This window comes from Adiantum capillus-veneris, chromosome 25, assembly GCF_014529385.1.
Source record: "Adiantum capillus-veneris isolate H3 chromosome 25, ASM1452938v2, whole genome shotgun sequence".
In the NCBI taxonomy this organism is placed as follows: Eukaryota; Viridiplantae; Streptophyta; class Polypodiopsida; order Polypodiales; family Pteridaceae; genus Adiantum; species Adiantum capillus-veneris.
Window position 1 is genome coordinate 85,635,961 of NC_140955.1, and position 27,020 is coordinate 85,662,980.

The 27,020-nt window shown below is 45.0% G+C and overlaps 1 protein-coding gene across 1 annotated transcript in view; it reads left to right on the forward strand.

Annotated features, from left to right (window-relative positions):
* Positions 1 to 25,047, forward strand: part of LOC147425204 (Transducin/WD40 repeat-like superfamily protein) — a 68,881-nt gene extending 43,834 nt beyond the window's left edge. Inside the window, exons 4-10 of the mRNA XM_086500531.1 lie at positions 21,006 to 21,301; positions 21,562 to 21,701; positions 21,794 to 21,868; positions 23,308 to 23,398; positions 24,042 to 24,245; positions 24,416 to 24,460; positions 24,540 to 25,047. Of these exons, the coding sequence (XP_086356657.1) occupies positions 21,006 to 21,301; positions 21,562 to 21,701; positions 21,794 to 21,868; positions 23,308 to 23,398; positions 24,042 to 24,245; positions 24,416 to 24,460; positions 24,540 to 24,613 (925 nt within the window). The 3' untranslated portion in view covers positions 24,614 to 25,047. The remainder of the gene's footprint in view (positions 1 to 21,005; positions 21,302 to 21,561; positions 21,702 to 21,793; positions 21,869 to 23,307; positions 23,399 to 24,041; positions 24,246 to 24,415; positions 24,461 to 24,539) is intronic.
* The last annotated feature ends 1,973 nt before the right edge of the window (positions 25,048 to 27,020 follow it).

Consider the following 27,020-nt stretch of genomic DNA (forward strand, 5'->3'; position numbering starts at 1 on the left):
CTTGGAGAAGGTGCAGAGTCTGGAGTATCGGCCTGTATGGTGTTGATGCAATATAAAGAAATACCGAAAGGGGCGCTAAGGTTTGGAGCCAATACTCTCTGGGGTGGAATTCCGGCACTCCATGTCGCATGTCATCTCTCTCTCTCTCTCTCAGTTCAGTTGTTATTGAAGTGCTAAAAGTTTGTTCAAGTCTGTTCTTTTCTATTGGCATGTGGTGCCCGTCTTGTGACAGTGGCCTTTTTTACCACAAAAAAGCATTTGTTCTCTTCCATGTAAGCCTTTAGCTGAGATGGAGTAAGGTATTTCCTTTTCTTAGCTCGCTGTGGCTTCTTGTCTTCACCTTTGGGCTGATCTAAAGACCGCGTTCAAGAGGAGGTATCTGTCTCAGTAGAGAGAGTCTGCTACTTTGCATGAAAGATGCTAAACTCCTGATTGCAAGGAGTTCCTTTCGAATGCAAGTTCCCAGCAACCAAAGCAGATTGCTTCATAACATGAAGGGTGTTTTGAGGATAAGTTCATGCTTTTCTGGAGTGTCGGCTGGAATCCAGCTTCAAACTTATGCATCTTCTCTTTGTCTGAGACGTTCATGAATGGAGTGACCTTAAGAAGTGTCTCCTAGAACTTTTCGATGTAGTCGGAAATTGCTTCATGCTCTTTTTGGGAGAGCAAATCTCACTCTTTCTAGAAAATGCGAATGCAGAAGAGGGTTAGGGATCCTTTCTCCAACTCCTTCCATATCCGCATAGGAGGCAAAACGATCTTGGTACTCAAGATCTGGATTTTCGTGTATCCAATGTTGATCTTCGTTCAAAGACATAGCGATAAAGACGGGAGTGTGCCCTATGTGCGATGGACTAAGTGGCTAATCAGTCAGGGATCGGGACACGAAGATTCTTTGAGGAAAAAAGTTGGGAGAGGTTCTGTCACCAGCGTGTGACTACTATCTATCCTTTTTGTTGATTTCTTTCTTATTATCTATTTACTTTCACTTTTTGGAAACACCCCTCGGGAAATCTAACTGCCCTGCATTGCATAGCTAGTGTGGAACTGTCCAGAGGGAGTCCAGGCCTGAGGGCAAGAGAGCACTAAGGTTGGACAAGGACTATGGTTAGCCAAGTGGGGTCATTGACTAGCCAAAGTGGAATCCTTTGCTATAGAGGCTACATTTCAGTTCTGGATGTGGCCGCAGTGTACAAAGAGGGTCGGATGACCTAGAAAGATACAATGGCAGCATCTCCTAAAATTTAGGGAACTGCTATTTTGGGACCTGAAAATGTCTTCGCGTCATTACGTGCAGTTTGACATGGGGATCATTTTGTTACTCTGTGGCCAAGTCAACAGAGGCTGCAGGTGAGATATTTTTAGACCCGAGGGTCTAAAGCGGGAAAATGCACAAATGAGTGACACTTGGCACTCTGAGGCCAGTTTACTACTTATAGAGAAGGCAAAAACGTGATTTATAGCTGGGAGGCTCATTTTGCAAGTCTGTCACAGGTTAAGAGCTATGGAGTGCTTGCTTTCCCTCTTATGCACAGTGCGGTGCCAGGAGTGATGCCCTGCACGCTACGCACTGCCCTCTCTCTCCCCTTTGGCAGTATGTTATGCCCCTCTAGTGGGCTCTTCATTTGACCAATGTACAGTTGTGTGGGTTCATGCGCGATTGCCGAGGCAAGAGCCTCTTGCACAGGTATTGGATTAGCTAGCGGCTAATCCCCCCGCAGGTACAGGTGAATTCGGAGAGGTTTCACGCCAGAAATCTCGTCCGATTCAAAGGGCAAGTAGCCCTACAGGTGCGGGAGCTCGAGGACTTGCTAAGGATGCGACCGGCACGCGAAACGGAGCCCGAAACAGTAAATTACAGCCTGCTGTGTATTTTTGCAGGTTTAGGGTTTTGGCCCTAAACGGACCCTAATACCCCCAGGAGGTTCGGGGACGCAAGGGGACCGCTGTACAGGTGATCTGGCGCATTTTCAGGGCTGAAAACAGAGAATTCAGCGTGCTGCAGATTCTCGCCAAGTTTTGCAAAGTGCCCGTATGCGTCGGGAAAGTCGATCAATGCGTGGGAATATTGATTGTGAAGGGTTCTAGTACAGTTATGCTACCGAAATCGAGCTGGAACAGTGGAAATTCAGCCGAGTTTGTGCGGGGCAGCTTGTAGGAACCACAGCGTTTATTCCCTCTTTTGAACAATAAAGAAATACCGAAAGGGGCGCCTAAGTTAGGGGCCAATCTGGTGTCCGTCTACTCATACAGGTTCAATCTAGCAGCCTGTATCCCTCTCCCCTTTGTTGTGTCTTGAAAGTACAGGTAAAATAGACGACTAATAATGGGTGAAAGCTAAATCAAGGTTTAAAGTAAAGTCTACCGCCCTTTTTGGATTGAACAGGCCGGTTTCATGGTTCCATCAACGGGATTAAATCACTTTTTCCCATAGAAGTGAGCCTTGGTCAGTTTTGGGCTTGAAGACACAGGGGATCATAGACCAGACACAGGGAATTGCAATTATGGCTGACAGACCAGATGATGTGACTGAAGAGGTTTCCTCTTCACAGGGTCAACAGACACATGAAGTGGGTGAGTCCTCAAGACCACCACAGACGGATGATGATATATTCAGGACCCAGTTGGCTACTGCTGTGGCTATGTTCACACAAGTAATGCAGAACCCGAGGTTTTTAGCCTTTCTACAACCTCCTGTTCCGTCTCAGCAAGTTGGGTCACTGGATCATATTCAAAAGCCTGTTAAGGCTCGAGTACAAGTGATTCATACCGCACAGTCAATGGAAACACCTGTACACTTGACGGAGAACATGCAGTCTCCACAACCTATGCCTAAAGTGCAAGAACAAGTGGCTGAGATGCCAGTTTTTCAAGCTGTACCAATTCAGCCCGCCACCTTTCAGCAGCCTATAGCTGGTTCTAATGGGCAGGGAAGCAACCTACAGGCTATGCAACAGGTCTTCCCACCATCTTCAGTACACCCTGGCTATTTTGGAGGTGGATCGGTATTCCAGAGCATGGCTGGTCATGCACCTGGAAATCAGTTTTATACGCCAGGAACAGTGTTTGGGGGTGCTCAAACGATGATGCCTAACCCCATGTACAGTGTCATGGGTATGCAACCAGGGTTTCAGAGCACTCAGGGCCAATTTGGGATGCCACAAGCAAATTTTGGTATGGCTGGAATTACAAATCAGCAGCCAAATATGGCATTTCCAGGTCAAGTTAATAGCGGCCAAGGAACACAGATGAACCCTAATAGTGTTCCCATGTTTCAGTCACTTCCATATGACAATCTAACGCCGCTGGAGAGGCCAACTCCGTACAAAGAAGGTGGCAAAGGTGTGACTTTCACGACCTTTACAGGGTTTGATGACAGGAAGAAGGCTCTCTCTTCCTCGAGCAGTTTGACAAGGCCTATGCAGGGGGAAACTTTACAGAGGCTTCAAAGGTCTGCAAGGCAGCCACTTTCTTGACAGGGAATGCGGGACAATGGTGGACAACTTTATTGCTTCAAGGGCAAGCTTCGTCCACATGGATTTACTTCAAACAGATTTTTGCAGCAGCATGGTTATCTGATGATTTCGAAGCAGATGTCATGACAAAATGGCACCAGCTAAATGCTGCCACTTGCAGAAATCTGGATGATTACAATCGGAAGTTTTGGAAAGCTCTACTTCCAGTAACTTCCTATAGGTTTGTGCCATTGACAGAACAGATTGAAAAATACTGTTGTGGCCTACCCAAAGGATTGAGAAAATACTGCACGAAGACAAAAGTCACTACTTTGACGCAGCTCATCGAGGTAGCAAACACTGGCAATGGTTTGCTCAAGGGAGAAGATTGTGAATTTAACACTGGCGTCAAGGTAGGATCAGGCAAGAAAAATTCAGCCAAGAAGCACGTTCCCAATGAGGCTCCTAAAGGGACTCAGGAGTCGGCCAACGCAGGGAAAGACAAAGCTACAACTAAATCAGAAAAAGGACCAGCAAAGAAATGGAAAAGACGTTTTCCTCGCAAGTCAGAAGAGCAAAAGAAGGTCCTGAGGACAGAGAACAAATGCTTTATATGTGAGCAGCCTGGCCACATTGCTTACAATTGTCCTACAAAGAAAAGGCCAACTGATTCTGATGACAAGGAAGACAAGAAAGGAAAGAAGCCCATGGCTGGTCTAGTGCCAGATATGGTGGGCGACAAGCCAAATTCAGATGCAAGTGAGCTTTGCAGAGCATGGGGAAAGGTCAGGGATCAAACAGTGCTTATCTTCTTTGATCCAGGTGCCAAAGCCAACTTCATTTCCCCAGAATTGGCTTCAAAGTTGGGAATCAGACCTGAAGAGATGGGGTATACAGCAGAGGCAGGTTTGGCATGTCCTGGCCATACAGAGGCTGTGACACCCATCATTGGAAAGTTGCGTCTACATATCCAGTCCTATGTAGATGCTGAAGAATTTTACATCATGCCACTGGACGGATGTGATGTGTTGTTAGGTATTCCTTGGTTGTTTCGTGTACAGGGAATCATGGATGCCTACAACAAAAAGATCACTGTACAGAGCAGGGGAAAGACTCATATTCTGGATGTAAAGCTTAAAGGGGAGTCTATTCCTACTGTATCAGCTTCTGCTATTACTTCTGTAATGAAAAAGCATCTTTCTGCGTACTTGGTTTTTGCACGTGAAGTGTCAGATTGTGATGAATCAAATTTATCTGTGCTAGATAAAGAAAGGTCAATGTTTTTACAACAGTATAGTGACTGCTTTTCCGATTCATTACCGTCTCAATTACCGCCAGAGAGACCTGAGGACCATGCGATAGATTTGGTGCCAGGCAGTAGCCCACCAAATAAGCCTCTGAAACCGGCCTGTTCAATCCAAAAAGGGCGGTAGACTTTACTTTAAACCTTGATTTAGCTTTCACCCATTATTAGTCGTCTATTTTACCTGTACTTTCAAGACACATCAAAGGGGAGAGGGATACAGGCTGCTAGATTGCACCTGTATGAGTAGACGGACACCAGATTGGCCCCTAACTTAGGCGCCCCTTTCGGTATTTCTTTATTGTTCAAAAGAGGGAATAAACGCTGTGGTTCCTACAAGCTGCCCCGCACAAACTCGGCTGAATTTCCACTGTTCCAGCCCGATTTCGGCAGCATAACTGTACTAGAACCCTTCACGGTCAGTATTCCCACGCATTGACTGACTTTCCCGACGCATACGGGCACTTTACAAAACCTGGCGAGAATCTGCAGCACGCTGGATTCTCTGTTTTCAGCCCTGAAAATGCGCCAGATCGCCTGTACAGCGGTCCCCTTGCGTCCCCGAACCTCCTGGGGGTATTAGGGTCCGTTTAGGGCCAAAACCCTAAACCTGCAAAAATACACAGCAGGCTGTAATTCACTGTTTCGGGCTCCGTTTCGCGTGCCGGTCGCATCCCTAGCAAGTCCTCGAGCTCCCGCACCTGTAGGGCTACTTGCCCTTTGAATCGGACGAGATTTCTGGCGGGAAACCTCTCCGAATTCACCTGTACCTGCGGGGGGATTAGCCGCTAGCTAATCCAGTACCTGTGCAAGAGGCTCTTGCCTCGGCAATCGCGCATGAACCCACACAACTGTACATTGGTCAAATGAAGAGCCCACTAGAGGGGCATAACATACTGCCAAAGGGGAGAGAGAGGGCAGTGCGTAGCGTGCAGGGCATCACTCCTGGCACCGCACTGTGCATAAGAGGGAAAGCAAGCACTCCATAGCTCTCAACCTGTGACAGAGACTTGCAAAATGAGCCTCCCAGCTATAAATCACGTTTTTGCCTTCTCTATAAGTAGTAAACTGGCCTCAGAGTGCCAAGTGTCACTCATTTGTGCATTTTCCCGCTTTAGACCCTCGGGTCTAAAAATATCTCACCTGCAGCCTCTGTTGACTTGGCCACAGAGTAACAAAATGATCCCCATGTCAAACTGCACGTAATGACGCGAAGACATTTTCAGGTCCCAAAATAGCAGTTCCCTAAATTTTAGGAGATGCTGCCATTATATCTTTCTAGGTCATCCGACCCTCTTTGTACACTGTGGCCACATCCAAAACTGAAATGTAGCCTCTGTAGCAAAGGATTCCACTTTGGCTAGTCAATGACCCCACTTGGCTAACCATAGTCCTTGTCCAACCTTAGTGCTCTCTTGCCCTCAGGCCTGGACTCCCTCTGGACAGTTCCACACTAGCTATGCAATGCAGGGCAGTTAGATTTCCCGAGGGGTGTTTCCAAAAAGTGAAAGTAAATAGATAATAAGAAAGAAATCAACAAAAAGGATAGATAGTAGTCACACGCTGGTGACATACCCCCCTCCTGAAATCTCAAACGTCCTCGTTTGCATCTATGTCGTACATGCTTACTGTCAACACTGATGTATTCAACACCTGTCGACACATATACGACACATACATGCTCATTGTCAACCCTGGTGTATTCAACACCTCGTCGACTCATGTATTGCCTGCGTGTGAACCCTGTCCCAATGACATAGTGGTAGCTTCGCACTCTGCCATTGCTTTGAGTCACTAACTTTCCAATGACAAAATGGTAGCTGCACATTTTGCCACTGTCTTATAGTACACGTTGGATCCCGTAACACTTTCGAGCATACCCAAACCGACAGTTTAAGAATGCAGTTACACATGTACTCTTCAATAGAAGCAATCACTGTATCCTTGACAAACTGACAAGAAATACTCACTTCTATAGCACTAACCAAACTTTTGGACATTCCATAAGAGCAATTGCCAAACTGACAATCTGTACAGCTCTAACATTCATGTAACAGGTATTTGATTTGAGCTCACTTTAAATACCATGTACATCATTTGTTTCAGAAGCCATTGTCACACTGACAATCCATTTAGCTTTGAAACTCAAGGGGTCAAGGTAGGTTGCAAATCGAAGGCTTCCAGGTAGAGTGATAACACAGTTGGTGACTCTGCAAGTTCACCTTCTTCCATCCACTTAGCATCCATTGGTGGATAGTTTTTAAACTTTACCAAGTAACGCCTAGCAACCTTGCCTTTCACTTTCCTTTCTTTGTGTGCCAAAATCTGTTCAGGGAGCAAGATCTCGTCAAGTTCCTCGACTTCCGGCTGATCTTCAGCTGGCATATCTTCTGGCACATCACCCACATAGGGTCTGAGAAGACTCACATGAAACGCATTGTGAATCTTCCAACTGTCAGGCAATTTCAGCCTATATGCAACATCACTGATTATGTCGCACACTTGAAAAGGCCCATAGTAACGCATGCTGAGCTTTGGAAACACTCTTTCCTTGCCCTTCATCTTCTTTAACCTTGCCTTTTCAAAGCGTAGAAGCACCCAATCACCAAGTGAATATACCACTTCACGACGGTGACGATCAGCTGCTTTCTTTTGCTTTGCCTGAGTCCTTTCTAAGGCCACTTTGACCTTCTTGTACATTTCATCCATGTCCTGAACATACTTATCTGCTTCAAATATCTTGTCCTTTGTATGCAGTATGGGAGGAACTTTCTTGCCACCTTCAACTATCTCAAAAGGTGCCTTGCCAGTTGATGAATGCACTGTATTATTGTATGCATACTCCACCAATGGCAAATACTGCTCCCACTTTCCTTTATGCTCTGACACATAGCACTTCAGCAGATCTAGGACAGTAGAATTTGCCTCTTCTGACTGCCCATCTGTTTGAGGATGAAATGACGAAGAGAATTTGAGCGTGGTGCCCATATTCTCAAACAAGCCTCTCTAGAACAAACTTGTCATGCGTGGATCACGGTCGCTAACAATCGACTGTGGCATGCCATGATACTTGAAAATATTGCTCATAAACAAGCGTGCCATCTGATCTGGCTTTATCTTCTTCCTGACAGGAATAAAATGAGCCTGTTTGCTGAATCTGCAAATAATGGTCCAAATACCATCATTTCTTGTCTGCGTTCTTGGAAGATCAAAGATAAAATCCATAGCAATACTTTCCCATGGTTTATCTGGAATAGGTAGTGGTTGCAATAACCCTGGTGCCTTTTGCCTGTCAAACTTGACCTTTTGGCATATTAGGCATTCTCGCACAAAGGCATCCACATCCCTTCTCAATGTAGGCCAATAGAAGAATGTCTCTACCGCTTTAACTGTAGCATCAATACCACGATGCCCTGCATACGGTGGGACATGACTCTCTTCCATAACTTTGCGTCGCAATGGCTTTGTGACACACAATCTGCCATGCATCATCATGAACCCGTCTTTAAGAAGATAGTGTTCATGACGTTGTCCTTGCATTAGCTGCTCGAAGACCCTTGCAAAATCTTCATCATTTTCATACTGTTCTCTCATATCATCAAGTTCATGATGATAAGGAATCGACACAGCTGAAATTTGTGGCTTCCTTGACAAGGCATCAGCCACAACGTTCTTCTTGCCTTCCACATGCACAATCTGAAAATGGAACATGGACAAGATATTTGCCCATCGCATATGCTTCTCAGATAACTTTGTCTGTGTCAAGAAGTATCGCAAGGTCTGATGGTCCGTTTGGACAACAAAGTCTGCACCTAGCAGGTAGTGTTTCCAACTTAAGAGCGCATGAATCACAGCCAGTAACTCTTTCTCATAGACCTGCATGGTCATCTCTGGCCCTTGCAAAATTCTGCTCTCATAGGCTACTACCCTGCCATCTTGCATTAGCACAGCACCAATGCTACTACCGCAGGCATCACACTGGACCACAAATGACTTCCTAAGATCTGGCAACACAATGACTGGATCCGAAGTCATCTTTTCCTTTAAGAGATTAAAAGCTGAAATCTCTTTTTGTGTCCATCTAAAGGTGACTGCCTTCTTTTGAAGAGCATGTAAAGGTGAAGCAATCTCAGCGAAATTTCGAATAAACCTTCTGTAATAGGAGCATAGTCCCAAAAAGCTTCGGACATCATGCACCGTCTTCAAATTTGGCCATGACTTGATCGCTTCAACTTTTGCAGGATCCATTCTGACACCGTCCTTTGAGACAATGTGTCCCAGAAAGTGAATCTCTTCCAGAAAAAACTCACTTTTCTTTGCATTGATGAGCAACCTATGACTGCGTAGCTCTTTGAACACAATGGCCAAGTGATGCCTATGCTCCTCTTCATTCTTTGAATAGACTATCATGTCATCAAAGAACGTACCAACAAACTGCTGGTGTGGACGGAAAATTCTGTCCATCATCCTATTGAACGTAGCAGGAGCATTTGTGAGACCAAAGGGCATCACTAAAAATTCGTAAAGGCCAAACGTCGTTCTAAAAGCAGTCTTGTGCACATCCTCTGATCTAATGCGGATCTGATGGTACCCACTCTTTAGATCTATCCTGCTAAACATAGCTGCTCCTTCTAATTTGTCCATAATATCATCAATTCTAGGTATAGGGAACCTATTCTTGATGGTATTCTTGTTCAGTGCACGGTAGTCGATGCACATACGCCATGAGCCATCTTTTTTCTGCACCAACAATACTGGAGAACAGAATGGAGATGAACTGGGCTGAATCAGCCCTTTTTCTAACAGCTCCTGTACTTGGCCCATTATCTCTTTCTGCTGAGCCGCACTAACCCTGTACGGAGGCTTATTTGGTGGGCTACAGCCTGGCACCAAATCTATCGCATGGTCCTCGGGTCTCTCTGGCGGTAATTGAGACGGTAATGAATCGGAAAAACAGTCACTATACTGTTGTAAAAACATTGACCTTTCTTTATCTAGCACAGATAAATTTGATTCATCACAATCTGACACTTCACGTGCAAAAACCAAGTACGCAAAAAGATGCTTTTTCATTACAGAAGTAATAGCAGAAGCTGATACAGTAGGAATAGACTCCCCTTTAAGCTTTACATCCAGAATATGAGTCTTTCCCCTGCTCTGTACAGTGATCTTTTTGTTGTAGGCATCCAGGATTCCCTGTACACGAAACAACCAAGGAATACCTAACAACACATCACATCCGTCCAGTGGCATGATGTAAAATTCTTCAGCATCTACATAGGACTGGATATGTAGACGCAACTTTCCAATGATGGGTGTCACAGCCTCTGTATGGCCAGGACATGCCAAACCTGCCTCTGCTGTATACCCCATCTCTTCAGGTCTGATTCCCAACTTTGAAGCCAATTCTGGGGAAATAAAGTTGGCTTTGGCACCTGGATCAAAGAAGATAAGCACTGTTTGATCCCTAACCTTTCCCCATGCTCTGCAAAGCTCACTTGCATCTGAATTTGGCTTGTCGCCCACCATATCTGGCACTAGACCAGCCATGGGCTTCTTTCCTTTCTTGTCTTCCTTGTCTTCAGAATCAGCTGGCCTTTTCTTTGTAGGACAGTTGTAAGCAATGTGGCCAGGCTGCTCACATATAAAGCATTTGTTCTCTGTCCTCAGGACCTTCTTTTGCTCTTCTGACTTGCGAGGAAAACGTCTTTTCCATTTCTTTGCTGGTCCTTTTTCTGATTCAGCCGTAGCTTTGTCTTTCCCTGCGTTGGCTGACTCCTGAGTCCCTTTAGGAGCCTCATTGGGAACGTGCTTCTTGGCTGAATTTTTCTTGCCTGATCCTGCCTTGACGCCAGTGTTAAATTCACAATCTTCTCCCTTGAGCAAACCATTGCCAGTGTTTGCTACCTCGATGAGCTGCGTCAAAGTAGTGACTTTGGTCTTTGTGCAGTATTTTCTCAATCCTTTGGGTAGGCCACAACAGTATTTTTCAATCTGTTCTGTCAATGGCACAAACCTATAGGAAGTTACTGGAAGTAGAGCTTTCCAAAACTTCCGATTGTAATCATCCAGATTTCTGCAAGTGGCAGCATTAAGCTGGTGCCATTCTGTCATGACATCTGCTTCGAAATCATCAGATAACCATGCTGCTGCAAAAATCTGCTTGAAGTAAATCCATGTGGACGGAGCTTGCCCTTGAAGCAATAAAGTTGTCCACCATTGTCCCGCATTCCCTGTCAAGAAAGTGGCTGCCTTGCGGACCTTTGAAGCCTCTGTAAAGTTTCCCCCTGCATAGGCCTTGTCAAACTGTTGGAGGAATGAAAGAGCCTTCTTCCTGTCATCAAACCCTGTAAAGGTCGTGAATGACACTCCTTTGCCACCTTCTTTGTACGGAGTTGGCCTCTCCAGCGGCGTTAAATTGTCATATGGAAGTGACTGAAACATGGGAACACTAATAGGGTTCATCTGTGTTCCTTGGCCGCTATTAACTTGACCTGGAAATGCCATATTTGGCTGCTGATTTGTAATTCCAGCCATACCAAAATTTGCTTGTGGCATCCCAAATTGTCCCTGAGTGCTTTGAAACCCTGGTTGCATACCCATGACACTGTACATGGGGTTAGGCATCATCGTTTGAGCACCCGCAAACACTGTTCCTGGCGTGTAAAACCGATTTCCAGGTGCATGACCAGCCATGCTTTGGAATACGGATCCACCTCCAAAATAGCCAGGGTGTACTGAAGGTGGTGGGAAGACCTGTTGCATAGCCTGTAAGTTGCTTCCCTGCCCATTAGAACCAGCTATAGGCTGCTGAAAGGTGGCGGGCTGAACTGGTACAGCTTGAAAAACTGGCATCTCAGCCACCTGTTCTTGCACCTTAGGGATAGGTTGTGGAGACTGCATGTTCTCCGTCAAGTGTACAGGTGTTTCCATTGACTGTGCGGTATGAATCACCTGTGCTCGAGCCTTAACAGGCTTTTGAATATGATCCAGTGACCCAACTTGCTGAGACGGAACAGGAGGTTGCAGAAAGGCTAAAAACCTCGGATTCTGCATTACTTGTGTGAACATAGCCACAGCAGTAACCAACTGGGTCCTGAATATATCATCATCAGTCTGTGGTGGTCTTGAGGACTCACCCACTTCATGTGTCTGTTGACCCTGTGAAGAGGAAACCTCTTCAGTCACATCATCTGGTCTGTCAGCCATAATTACAATTCCCTGTGTCTCGTCTATGATCCCCTGTGTCTTCAAGCCCAAAACTGCCCAAGGCTCACTTCTATGGAAAAAAGTGATTTAATCCCGTCGATGGAACCATGAAACCGGCCTGTTCGATCCAAAAAGGGCGGTAGACTTTACTTTAAACCTTGATTTAGCTTTCACCCATTATTAGTCGTCTATTTTACCTGTACTTTCAAGACACATCAAAGGGGAGAGGGATACAGGCTGCTAGATTGCACCTGTATGAGTAGACGGACACCAGATTGGCCCCTAACTTAGGCGCCCCTTTCGGTATTTCTTTATTGTTCAAAAGAGGGAATAAACGCTGTGGTTCCTACAAGCTGCCCCGCACAAACTCGGCTGAATTTCCACTGTTCCAGCCCGATTTCGGCAGCATAACTGTACTAGAACCCTTCACGGTCAGTATTCCCACGCATTGACTGACTTTCCCGACGCATACGGGCACTTTACAAAACCTGGCGAGAATCTGCAGCACGCTGGATTCTCTGTTTTCAGCCCTGAAAATGCGCCAGATCGCCTGTACAGCGGTCCCCTTGCGTCCCCGAACCTCCTGGGGGTATTAGGGTCCGTTTAGGGCCAAAACCCTAAACCTGCAAAAATACACAGCAGGCTGTAATTCACTGTTTCGGGCTCCGTTTCGCGTGCCGGTCGCATCCCTAGCAAGTCCTCGAGCTCCCGCACCTGTAGGGCTACTTGCCCTTTGAATCGGACGAGATTTCTGGCGGGAAACCTCTCCGAATTCACCTGTACCTGCGGGGGGATTAGCCGCTAGCTAATCCAGTACCTGTGCAAGAGGCTCTTGCCTCGGCAATCGCGCATGAACCCACACAACTGTACATTGGTCAAATGAAGAGCCCACTAGAGGGGCATAACATACTGCCAAAGGGGAGAGAGAGGGCAGTGCGTAGCGTGCAGGGCATCACTCCTGGCACCGCACTGTGCATAAGAGGGAAAGCAAGCACTCCATAGCTCTCAACCTGTGACAGAGACTTGCAAAATGAGCCTCCCAGCTATAAATCACGTTTTTGCCTTCTCTATAAGTAGTAAACTGGCCTCAGAGTGCCAAGTGTCACTCATTTGTGCATTTTCCCGCTTTAGACCCTCGGGTCTAAAAATATCTCACCTGCAGCCTCTGTTGACTTGGCCACAGAGTAACAAAATGATCCCATGTCAAACTGCACGTAATGACGCGAAGACATTTTCAGGTCCCAAAATAGCAGTTCCCTAAATTTTAGGAGATGCTGCCATTATATCTTTCTAGGTCATCCGACCCTCTTTGTACACTGTGGCCACATCCAAAACTGAAATGTAGCCTCTGTAGCAAAGGATTCCACTTTGGCTAGTCAATGACCCCACTTGGCTAACCATAGTCCTTGTCCAACCTTAGTGCTCTCTTGCCCTCAGGCCTGGACTCCCTCTGGACAGTTCCACACTAGCTATGCAATGCAGGGCAGTTAGATTTCCCGAGGGGTGTTTCCAAAAAGTGAAAGTAAATAGATAATAAGAAAGAAATCAACAAAAAGGATAGATAGTAGTCACACGCTGGTGACAGCCTCCGTACAGGGTTAGTGCGGCTCAGCAGAAAGAGATAATGGGCCAAGTACAGGAGTTGTTAGAAAAGGGGCTGATTCAGCCCAGTTCATCTCCATTCTGTTCTCCAGTGTTGCTGGTGCAAAAAAAGGATGGCTCATGGCGTATGTGCATCGACTACCGTGCACTGAACAAGAATACCATCAAGAATAGGTTCCCTATACCTAGAATTGATGATATTATGGACAAATTAGAAGGAGCAGCTCTGTTTAGCAGGATAGATCTAAAGAGTGGGTACCATCAGATCCGCATTAGATCAGAGGATGTGCACAAGACTGCTTTTAGAACGACGTTTGGCCTTTACGAATTTTTAGTGATGCCCTTTGGTCTCACAAATGCTCCTGCTACGTTCAATAGGATGATGGACAGAATTTTCCGTCCACACCAGCAGTTTGTTGGTACATTCTTTGATGACATGATAGTCTACTCAAAGAATGAAGAGGAGCATAGGCATCACTTGGCCATTGTGTTCAAAGAGCTACGCAGTCATAGGTTGCTCATCAATGCAAAGAAAAGTAAGTTTTTTCTGGAAGAGATTCACTTTCTGGGACACATTGTCTCAAAGGATGGTGTCAGAATGGATCCTGCAAAAGTTGAAGCGATCAAGTCATGGCCAAATTTGAAGACGGTGCATGATATCCGAAGCTTTTTGGGACTATGCTCCTATTACAGAAGGTTTATCCGAAATTTCGCTGAGATTGCTTCACCTTTACATGCTCTTCAAAAGAAGGCAGTCACCTTTAGATGGACACAGAAAGAGATTTCAGCTTTTAATCTCTTAAAGGAAAAGATGACTTCAGATCCAGTCATTGTGTTGCCAGATCTTAGGAAGTCATTTGTGGTCCAGTGTGACGCCTGCGGTAGTAGCATTGGTGCAGTGCTAATGCAAGATAGCAGGGTAGTAGCCTATGAGAGCAGAATTTTGCAAGGGCCAGAGATGACCATGCAGGTCTATGAGAAAGAGTTACTGGCTGTGATTCATGCGCTCTTAAGTTGGAAACACTACCTGCTAGGTGCAGATTTTGTTGTCCAAACGGACCATCAGACCTTGCGATACTTCTTGACACAGACAAAGTTATCTGAGAAGCATATGCGATGGGCAAATATCTTGTCCATGTTTCATTTTCAGATTGTGCATGTGGAAGGCAAGAAGAACGTTGTGGCTGATGCCTTGTCAAGGAAGCCACAAATTTCAGCTGTGTCGATTCCTTATGATCATGAACTTGATGATATGAGAGAACAGTATGCAAATGATGAAGATTTTGCAAAGGTCTTCGAGCAGCTAATGGATGGACAACGTCATGAACACTATCTTCTCAAAGAGGGGTTCATGATGATGCATGGCAGATTGTGTGTCACAAAGCCATTGCGACGCAAAGTTATGGAAGAGAGTCATGTCCCACCGTATGCAGGGCATCGTGGTATCGATGCTACAGTTAAAGCGGTTGAGACATTCTTCTACTGGCCTACATTGAGAAGAGATGTGGATGCCTTTGTGCGAGAATGCCTAATATGCCAAAAGGTCAAGTTTGACAGGCAAAAGGCACCAGGGTTATTGCAACCACTACCTATTCCAGATAAACCATGGGAAAGTATTGCTATGGATTTTATCTTTGATCTTCCGAGAACGCAGACAGGAAACGATGGTATTTGGACCATTATTTGCAGATTCAGCAAACAGGCTCATTTTATTCCTGTCAGGAAGAAGATAAAGCCAGATCAGATGGCACGCTTGTTTATGAGCAATATTTTCAAGTATCATGGCATGCCACAGTCGATTGTTAGCGACCGTGATCCACGCATGACAAGTTTGTTCTGGAGAGGCTTGTTTGAGAATATGGGCACCACGCTCAAATTCTCTTCGTCATTTCATCCTCAAACAGATGGGCAGTCAGAAGAGGCAAATTCTACTGTCCTAGATCTGCTGAAGTGTTATGTGTCAGAGCATAAAGGAAAGTGGGAGCAGTATTTGCCATTGGTGGAGTATGCATACAATAATACAGTGCATTCATCGACTGGCAAGGCACCCTTTGAGATAGTTGAAGGTGGCAAGAAAGTTCCTCCCATACTGCATACAAAGGACAAGATATTTGAAGCAGATAAGTATGTTCAGGACATGGATGAAATGTACAAGAAGGTCAAAGTGGCCTTAGAAAGGACTCAGGCAAAGCAAAAGAAAGCAGCTGATCGTCACCGTCGTGAAGTGGTATATTCACTTGGTGATTGGGTGCTTTTACGCTTTGAAAAGGCAAGGTTAAAGAAGATGAAGGGCAAGGAAAGACTATTTCCAAAGCTCAGCATGCGTTACTATGGGCCTTTTCAAGTGTGCGACATAATCAGTGATGTTGCATATAGGCTGAAATTGCCTGACAGTTGGAAGATTCACAATGCGTTTCATGTGAGTCTTCTCAGACCCTATGTGGGTGATGTGCCAGAAGATATGCCAGCTGAAGATCAGCCGGAAGTCGAGGAACTTGACGAGATCTTGGTCCCGGAACAAATTTTGGCACACAAAGAAAGGAAAGTGAAAGGCAAGGTTGCTAGGCGTTACTTGGTAAAGTTCAGAAACTATCCACCAATCGATGCGAAGTGGATGGAAGAAGGTGCACTTGCAGAGTCACCAACTGTGTTATCACTTTACCTGGAAGCCTTCGGTTTGCAACCTACCTTGACCCCTTGAGTTTCAAAGCTAAATGGATTGTCAGTGTGACAATGGCTTCTGAAACAAATGATGTACATGGTATTTAAAGTGAGCTCAAATCAAATACCTGTTACATGAATGTTAGAGCTGTACAGATTGTCAGTTTGGCAATTGCTCTTATGGAATGTCCAAAAGTTTGGTTAGTGCTATAGAAGTGAGTATTTCTTGTCAATTTGTCAAGGATACAGTGATTGCTTCTATTAAAGAGTACATGTGTAACTGCATTCTTAAACTGTCGGTTTGGGTATGCTCGAAAGTGTTACGGGATCCAACGTGTACTATAAGACAATGGCAACATGTGCAGCTACCATTTTGTCATTGGAACGTTAGTGACTCAAAGCAATGGCAGAGTGCGAAGCTACCACTATGTCATTGGGACAGGGTTCACACGCAAGCAATACATGAGTCGACGAGGTGTTGAATACACCAGGGTTGACAATGAGCATGTATGTGTCGTATATGTGTTGACAGGTGTTGAATACATCAGTGTTGACAGTAAGCATGTACGACATAGATGCAAACGAGGACGTTTGAGATTTCAAGAGGGGAGTATGTCACCAGCGTGTGACTACTATCTATCCTTTTTGTTGATTTCTTTCTTATTATCTATTTACTTTCACTTTTTGGAAACACCCTCGGGAAATCTAACTGCCCTGCATTGCATAGCTAGTGTGGAACTATCCAGAGGGAGTCCAGGCCTGAGGGCAAGAGAGCACTAAGGTTGGACAAGGACTATGGTTAGCCAAGTGGGGTCATTGACTAGCCAAAGTGGAATCCTTTGCTACAGAGGCTACATTTCAGTTCTGGATGTGGCCGCAGTGTACAAAGAGGGTCGGATGACCTAGAAAGATACAATGGCAGCATCTCCTAAAATTTAGGGAACTGCTATTTTGGGACCTGAAAATGTCTTCGCGTCATTACGTACAGTTTGACATGGGGATCATTTTGCTACTCTGTGGCCAAGTCAACAGAGGCTGCAGGTGAGATATTTTTAGACCCGAGGGTTTAAAGCGGGAAAATGCACAAATGAGTGACACTTGGCACTCTGAGGCCAGTTTACTACTTATAGAGAAGGCAAAAACGTGATTTATAGCTGGGAGGCTCATTTTGCAAGTCTTTGTCACAAGTTAAGAGCTATGGAGTGCTTGCTTTCCCTCTTATGCACAGTGCGGTGCCAGGAGTGATGCCCTGCACGCTACGCACTGCCCTCTCTCTCCCCTTTGGCAGTATGTTATGCCCCTCTAGTGGGCTCTTCATTTGACCAATGTACAGTTGTGTGGGTTCATGCGCGATTGCCGAGGCAAGAGCCTCTTGCACAGGTATTGGATTAGCTAGCGGCTAATCCCCCCGCAGGTACAGGTGAATTCGGAGAGGTTTCACGCCAGAAATCTCGTCCGATTCAAAGGGCAAGTAGCCCTACAGGTGCGGGAGCTCGAGGACTTGCTAAGGATGCGACCGGCACGCGAAACGGAGCCCGAAACAGTAAATTACAGCCTGCTGTGTATTTTTGCAGGTTTAGGGTTTTGGCCCTAAACGGACCCTAATACCCCCAGGAGGTTCGGGGACACAAGGGGACCGCTGTACAAGTGATCTGGCGCATTTTCAGGGCTGAAAACAGAGAATTCAGCGTGCTGCAGATTCTCGCCAGGTTTTGCAAAGTGCCCGTATGCGTCGGGAAAGTCGATCAATGCGTGGGAATACTGATTGTGAAGGGTTCTAGTACAGTTATGCTGCCGAAATCGAGCTGGAAGAGTGGAAATTCAGCCGAGTTTGTGCGGGGCAGCTTGTAGGAACCACAGCGTTTATACCCTCTTTTGAACAATAAAGAAATACCGAAAGGGGCGCCTAAGTTAGGGGCCAATCTGGTGTCCGTCTACTCATACAGGTGCAATCTAGCAGCCTGTATCCCTCTCCCCTTTGTTGTGTCTTGAAAGTACAGGTAAAATAGACGACTAATAATGGGTGAAAGCTAAATCAAGGTTTAAAGTAAAGTCTACCGCCCTTTTTGGATTGAACAGGCCGGTTTCAGGTTCTTTGGGTTCTTGGTTCCTCTTGGGTTCTTAATGGTTCTTGGGTACTTGGGTACTTGGTTCTTCCCTTGAGTTCGCGAAGCAGAAGAACGCACAGAGATCTGATACCAATGTCAGGTGTAGCGGAAATGTTTTACCAAAAATGAGGGTTAGATTCCTTCCATAAGGTCATAGCCGACCACAGCATGGTCCATAAGCTCTTGGACAGACAGCGTTCCTCTGGCGGCGATGGTAGTCCCAAGACATAGCAATCACACCAGACCTCCAAGGTTATCAGCTCAAGAAGAGACACCTACTGACAGATGTCGAGAAATTTCAAGTTGTAATCTGCTACGGTTTCCATGGCAAGCATTTTAGGATACCCCATTCTGCCAGAAGTGCACTTCGAAGAAAGGTATCAGAAACGATATAACTTTGGGCAAAAAAATTCTTGAAAGCTTGCTAAGTCCTTGGAGCATGCGGCTTGGTAGCTATAGACTTCCACCACTGCATGGCAGTGCATCTGAGAAAAACAACAGCTCGAAACAAATCTTGGATCCTTCTCTCGCAAGTGATCTTTATGGCTTATGCCCTGTAAGACAAAGCGATGAAGACGGGAGTGCGCCCGATGCGCGATGAAGTAAGGGTGGGAGTGGCTAATAAGCTTGAGGTCGGAGCACGAAGATTCTTCAAATTCAATTCCAGTAGACTTTGGAAGCACCGGTTTGCTCTGTCTGCTCTTTGGTGGGACCGGTATGCTTTCCGAAAAGCACACGCCTGAAGCCCTGATACTATTGTCACGAGACGGGCACCACGTGCCAACGGAAAAGAATAGAGTGAACAGACTTTTAGCACTTGAAATAACAACTGAACTGAAAAAGAGAGAGCACACGCGACACGGAGTGGCGGGATTCCACCCCAGAGAGTATTGGCCCCAAACCCTGGCGCCCCTTTCGGTATTACTTTATATTACTTGAACTCAGTACAATACCGGTACTCCACCCTCTGCACCTTCGTACTGAAGCATGCCAGAGAATGAGCCCTTGGCTCATATTAAAAGGCCCTTGGCTATAAAAAGCAGTTACATAAAAATCTTTCAAACTCAAAAGCAATTGGCCCAAAAAGCTAATGTAAAAAGCTACCAGCACAAATTACGCAAATCCGTACAGTGCCACAACAGCACATGCCAACGCAAAACGTGGAAATCCGTACACTGTCACGTTAGCACCTATCAACGCGAAATCCGGGCGTCCGTACAGTTGCCACGTCAGCACGTCAGCGTAAAATGCGGGATTTCGTACAGCTCTACCACGTCATCAGTCTTTACGCAATTCTTCTTCTGTTGCTTCTGCTTCCTCTAGATCTATCCGGTGAGAGTTGACTCAATACTTGTTATTCAAGAGGGAAATGGCATAACCAATCTACCACACTTGGGAATGTGTGGGTGTGGGTGTGGGTGTGGGCGTGTGAATGAAAAGAGGAAAATGGTATAACCTTTCTATCACCAAGTGTGGTAGATTGGTTATGCCATTTCCCTCTTGACTAACGAGTCTCGAGTTCAACTCTCGTCAGATAGATCTTTGAGGTCTCTTGGGATAGTTTCCCACGACGTTAAAAATTCTCTTCTTCTCGGGGGTGTGTGAGTGTGTTAATAAAAAGAGGAAAATGGTATAACCTTGCTATCACCCAAGTGTGGTAGATTGGTTATGCCATTTCCCTCTTGAATAACAAGTCTTGAGTTCAAATCTCGTCGGATAGATCTTTGATTTCTCTTGGGATAGTTTCCCATGACATTAAAAATTCTCTTCTTGGGGGTGTGTGATTGTGTTAATAAAAAGAGGATAATGTTATAACCTTTCTATCACCAAGAGGATAATGTTATAACCTTTCTATCACCCAAGTGGTGTAGATTGGTTATGCCATTTCCCGCTTGAATAACAAGTCGGATAGATCTTTGAGGTCTCGTCGGATAGATCTTTGAGGTCTCTTGGGATAGTTTCCCACGACGTTAAAAATTCTCTTCTTCTTGGGTGGGTGTGTGATGTGTTAATAAAAAGAGGAAAATGGTATAACCTTTCTATCACCCAAGTGTGGTAGATTGGTTATGCCATCTCCCTCTTGAATAACGAGTCTTGAGTTCAACTCTCGTCGGATAGATCTTTGAGGTCTCTTGGGATAGTTTCCCACGACGTTAAAAATTCTCTTCTTCTTCTCTTCTAGGGTTTAGGCCCCTCGGCTGGGATCTGCAGGTTGGCTCCGTTCGGCAGTGGCTTGACACGTCAGCAGTTTGTGACAGCTCCTGCTTCAGCCTCAGCACTTACTTCAGGGAGGCCTCCAGACCCCATAAATGCTACGTTAAGGAGCCTCCAATTCCTTCAAAGTAACATTCTTTGTTGTTATGGTCTGCGAGGATGGCGTGTCGATTCACCAGAGGTTTCGATAATCTTTGAGCAAGTGTTCAATGTTGTATAAGTGAAGTTTGTTCTACTCTGTGTGCCCCTTATGTAACAACGCTGCAGTGAAGAGATAAATTGATTCTAGAGTAAGTTGAAGGTGCTTTTCAGATTCATTGCTGAGCCATGCTGATAGACTTGTGTCCTTTGTCAATATCGTAATCCAAGTCTGGCTTGACCATAGCTAGGTTTCAGTTTGATTTACTGTTTTTATAAACATAAAGTCTTTGTTTTCGGGGTTTTGAATTGCAGGTTCTTACACTTGAATTTACCTAGTGGCAATACTCCTACGGCGGTTGCATTTGGAGAAGGTGCATCTCAACTTGTCATTGCAACAGAAAACATATCTGGAGCCTCACTGTTCATGTACGCTGCTGCTGGAGGAAAGGCAGCAGCTGATGCAAAGGGACAAGGCAAGCTTCCACCTCCTGATATTAAATGGGAGAAACATCAAGTGCATGACCGCAAAAACATTATCAGTCTTGCGGCTGCCTCTGCAAGCTATGGTAGTGGTGATGGAAGCATCGTAATTGCTTCCTGCTCTGAAGGTAATGAATCCACGTGCCCTCTCTATGCTAATCTTAGGGATTAACTGAAAAAGTATTACAATCCCTGTAGTAAGCCTTCTTCCTTCGGTAGTAGTGGATGCGAGTAGAGAATATCTGCTGATGATTGCATTCATGCATAATGCAATTTTGATCACAGGTAGCTCTAAAAATGAACAGTGGCAATTTTACTGGCATTTGTAATTTAGAATACATCTTACTAGTTTACAAGTTACATATTAAATGTATGCACTTTCTTGCAGGTACGGACATAAAACTCTGGCTAGCAGCAGATGGGAAGTGTGTTGGAACAGCTGATACGAACCAGCTGAAGAACAATATGGCGACACTCTCTCCAGATGGGCGTTTTCTTGCTGCAGCTGCTTTCACTGCTGATGTCAAAGTATCACTTCTTTGTGAGCTATCTCGGTTGGATTTTTTTTGCTTCTTTTTCAAAATTTAACATCATCCGGTTGCCTTGAACTTGATGACCAGATCTGGGAGCTGGTTTATGGGAAAGATGGATCTATACGTGAGGTTCGCAAGGTCATGCAGCTTAAAGGGCACAAGGTATTTCTTTTCCTGTTATGAATGTTTTTAAATGGCCCTTTTGTCAGCATATCAAGGAGACGAACTCCTTGAAACACTATGATGTGGTGATGTCTTAAGCAGGGCATGTTCTAAGAACTCTGTCGCCCCCCCTTCACCCAGTCAGTCTTGAGTGGTGCTAATCTGCTAGAGATTCTGGCAACAGCCTGCAATCACATGTTACTTTGGCTAGATTCTTCCTCTCTTCCCTTATCATGAGCAGGTCTATAACAGGTGTGTTTGTAAGGCAAAGTCAAATTGAATGTCCAGACAAAGCCATGCACTGAGTGCTGCAGGCTGGTACATTCCTGAAGGTTGAGCTTCTCTTTAGACATTTTCAGGCGGCTATTTTTTTATTTTCTATTTTTGTGTTGGGGCTGGAGCAAGAAGGAGAAGAGAAGAAGAGGAAAAAGAAAAGGGGGCATTTACATTGATATTGCCGAAAGGTTGAAGGCCTATCAGACTAAATAATAACCACAGCCTGTCAGGTGAGTGGTGTTCGCTTAGTTAGTGGTAGTGAATTACTGCAAAAAATTGTGTTTTCACGGACCAAGTTTTGGGAACCTAGAAAATACTTGTGCTTGTTTGTGAACTCTCCCATTTTGTTACCGGAGCAGAGCATCAGCCTTCTTGGTAAATGCGGCAGGTGAATGCAATTTGTCTAATCAAGCATTATAAAGGGCTTGAGAGTAGCCTCAGTAATTAGTGGGTGCAGTGGACATTTGAGCATATGCAGGGTTAGCGGGAAAACAAGAAAATTGTGTTGTGCAGTCTTTGCCTGGCCGCGGGGGTGGTGGGGGGTTGTCCTTTAGAAAAAGGAGTTGTCTGGGCTCTCAAAATTTAAGACATCGTTGGTCCTTAAGGCTCACTACGTAACCAAAGAGCCAATGACCTCTCTGAATGTACGATGGTCCCCACTTTTTCCTTAGTACTTGGGGAAACTACGTCTATGTGCTCATCTTTCCTTCACTCCAAAAGGGCTGCTTTGCAAAGAGGTGTTAAACTCACTGGCTCTGTGTGCGATGCCACTCTTGAGAGTCTAGGTAAGTGTAGGAAAGCCTAGGGACGTGCCGGTATAAGATCTCTCGGGCTTTCCTTGACTAGCTGTATAATATTCTAGGCCCTCCCTGGAACCATCTAGGTATATATATAGAATTTGTGTGTGTGTGTGTGTGTGTTTTTTTTGGGGGGGGGGGATTTGCACTGCAGCCTTTTAAATGGCATTATGATGTGTGGTTACTCTTATCTGTTGTCATAGGAAGAGAGCCATACTAGCTATGTTCTGGAGGCAGTTGTTAACTATCATAACTGGTCAATTTTTTTTAATGACTGTATAGAGAGGCTTGCAGCTTTGATTTTGAAATTTAGGCTTGGCTAACTATTCAACATTGTAACTGAGAAAACTATTACTTAATTGACAGAGTGCTGTTACTTGGCTAAATTTCACATGGGATTCTTCTGGAGTCATCACTGCATCAAAGGATGGCACAATAAGAGTTTGGAATATAAATGGTATGATTTTCTTTGTAGCTTTAAACCGTATGTGCATCCTCTTTGGAACGTCTGGATGTTTCATTTATATCCTCGTTATGTCATTTAGTTTGGTAGGTAGCATGCTTTTATCAGTATGTGGCGGTGGACAGCATGGGTCACTGATGTGGGTCTTCCCACCTCCCTTTGTATGATATGGTCCTCTGAACTCATTGTTGTATCTCACTGTTGGAGTATAAGGGAGTCGCATAGTATACTCCCTTGTTGGTTGTTTTATTAGCTAATGGAAGGAAAATGTTAACATGAGCAAAGTCTGAAGTAGTCACTTTTCTGGGAAGGGTTGCTAGGCTTCATGAGCTGTCCTGTGAAACACGTTTAACGGAGTTTTCGATTTGTTGCACATTGATGAAGTGTTTCAACTCAACCTACCATGGGTAGTTTTTTCTAATTGGAGTTTTTTATGGAAAAAACCAGCTTAATGTATTATGGTAAACTGCCTGCTTTTTGGCTTTCTAAAACAAGCCTTAGTGAAAGAGTGCTTTCATTTAAGAGCCTCATGTGGGTGAATTTCATTAGATTGTTGTTGAATGTCTGAGTGACCCTTCACCTAAACCCTTTTGTTTTCAGGACTCTTACTTGTAACTCTTTCCCTGCTTTATTGCAGTCAGATATCACCTAGATGAGGACCCCAAGTGTTTAAAAGTGCTCACCATACCATTGCAAAATTCGAAGGGAGTTGCTCTGCATTATGATAGGCTTGCCGTTTCTCCTGATAACAAGACTCTAGCAGTGACACATGGCTCAATTCTGCAATGGCTTGATCTGGATTCAGGCGAAGTGAATGAATCAATTGACAATGCACATGACGGTGAGCTGAAATTTATAATGCATTGTTAGAAGTTTAGATGTATTTTAGAATACGCATGCATGTTTCATGCGTTTGTTGCATCGCATTCAATCGGTGATAATAGCAACTATTGATTAGTGTGCACTTTATGAGCTATGTTTTTAAATGCTATATCTGCAATTCAAATGTAGGCTTTATCACTGGCATTGCGTGGTCACCACAACCACTTCCTACAGGTAAGGCAGGTGCCACGGTTCATTACGCTTCCTTTTCATACTGCAACTGACTCTAACATTGGGCGCATGAATGTGGCAGAAAAAGGGCGGACCATCATTCTTGCAACTGCAGGTGTAGATAAAAAGATCAAGCTTTGGTTCCCTCCTTGTTGAAGTTTTATGTTGAAATCTTTAAAGAGAGCAACCATCCAACAGAGCTATATAGTGGAAGAGACCAGTTTTTAGGACTGGTAATCACACAAGGGAGTCTCAATCCAAATGTGCGATTGTGAGACCATGCCAAGTTGCTGCTATTCAAAATTTTCAGCTTTGGCATCAAGAAAAGGAAGCATCCAGGCCATCGGCACATTGCGCATCTTCCACAAGGATGATCAGACCAAGGAACCACAGGTGGAGGTGCTTAACAAGAAAGCCAGTGTGCCTTGCTACAAAGAAAGGAAGTTCCTTCGTCTTTAGATTTCCAACAAATTTTGTGCAGATCTATATATGCATCCTCAATTGCAACTAGGGGGGCTGTTGTTGACAATTTTTGTATAGCATGTCAAGTTTCCATTAATTGTGTCAGAGAAGTGAACTTCACTTCAATATGACTGATTATCTTTTTTGATGTTTTTTTGTTTCTTTTTTTTTTTGGGGGGGGGGGGGGGAGATGAAATGAAATGTTATATTAAACGTCTTCAAGAGGCCAAAATGACCTATGAGACCAAACTGATACAATCTTGGTGGATCTAATACAATGTCTGGGTACAAAAGTACAATGAAGTAAAGTGAAAACTAAATCTTAACTGCTAGGTGTGAACTAAGCAGCTAGGTGCGGTGAAAGTAGTGACTGGGGGACTAATACAATTCAATGTGGGTGTGCGTGTGGGAATATAATGGGTGAGCTGATACAAGGTGAGTACTATGTACAATCCTCAAAAGAGTTAAATCACATGAGATCCATCGTCGGTCGTTGGCGGATCTCATCAATCTCCTCCATGGTAAGTAGTCTGATAGGGCGTTGTGCATGTCGGGCCAAAGTGCTCCAAATCCTCTGATGTAGTTTCCATTGATGTTGTGTAGTCCTTCGCAGTCATGGGCGTCTGGATCTCCCTAGTTCGGTTGCTCGATCGATCAACGTGCCTCTGGTGTGAGGAGAATGTGAGCTCTGCTCCTTCGACTGCCTAGTGTCTGCTCTAAAGAAGTCTCTGATCCGACTCTCATTAGGCTCTCTCCGTGTCTGCGGAGCTCCAACAAAAACAGACCCAGACATCTCTGGTCCTCATACCCCATGACTCTAGAGAGTGGTCCAAAGCCCTCTTTGAATAGGCAATGAAAGCAGCCTCGTAACTCATAGCAAATTGGGCAATGGCTTGTGTAGTGCAACTCTATCTCAGGCTCCATGTGACATAGGGGACATGTCCTAGCCTTTGCTGGTACTCCGGTGTATCTACCAGTCTCGATCTAAAGCTGATGTGAAGATGTGCGTATCTGGCAATAGCACATCGTATCCCATGAGATAAGTGGGTGTCCATGTATCTGGGCTTCGTCACAAAACCATCCTCAATAAGTTGGAGAAGATGCTCTCTATAGAAATCCATGTTTGTGTCCAACTCCTGTGCCGGCTGTATCCAAGTCCTCCTAGTATCTATCTGAGTCTGTGCTTCGAGGATGAGCTTGGTGATCGCGGATTGTGTAAGAGTCAGAGAGGGTGCATTCAAAAGGGGGGCAATCTATCCATGCGGAACTGATGTACCTAAAATCATGATGTCATCTCCTCACAGCAGCATGTTGTATCTCCTTTCATAGCTAACTGTCGAGGGGACTCAATTGCTAGACATGCATATCTGTCTCTGGGGAGGTCCCACAACGGTGTATAAAGGAGACTTGATTTGGTAAGCAATGTCATGTGGTACTGAAGCCTTGGCTCTAATAAGCCGCTAGATGCTTCTTCATGTCTCTCCATCCATTAGTGCGACCCAACCTTCCGTGATGGTCCAATGAAGGCCCCCATATCTGAACTCCATAGAGCAATGCAGAAGCCACCAAAGTCTTAAAAAGCTAGAGTGTTGTCCGAGGCCCCTGAAATTGAATTCTTCTCCAATCCACCCAATGCTACATGTGCTCTGGTCAGTCTTGTGTCTGTTGCTCTCCTCAACGAAAATGATGGTCCAGTAAAGACCACCCCAAGATAAGTGTAAGCATGTGTATACTCCATTGTCTCATGGTTGTATGTGAATGCGGGTGCTGATCCACTGTGGGGTGGCTAAACACCATAACCTTGGTTTTGCCAAGGTTGACAGACAAACCATTGTCGTAGGCAAACCTATGCAAAGCATCCAAGTGATGTTGCATCCCCTCCACAAAGTTGGAGGTCAACACAATATCATCAACATATAACAATAGTGGAATTCATGTCCCTGCTAGTTGTGAACCTCTATCACCCTCTCTCTCTCTCTCTCTCTCTCTCTCTCTCTATAATTAGAAACCTCATCCACATACACACCAAATAGAGTAGGAGAGAGCGGGCAATCTTGCTTCATCGTGATAGTGGAGTGAACTAATGTAGATAACCCCCCTG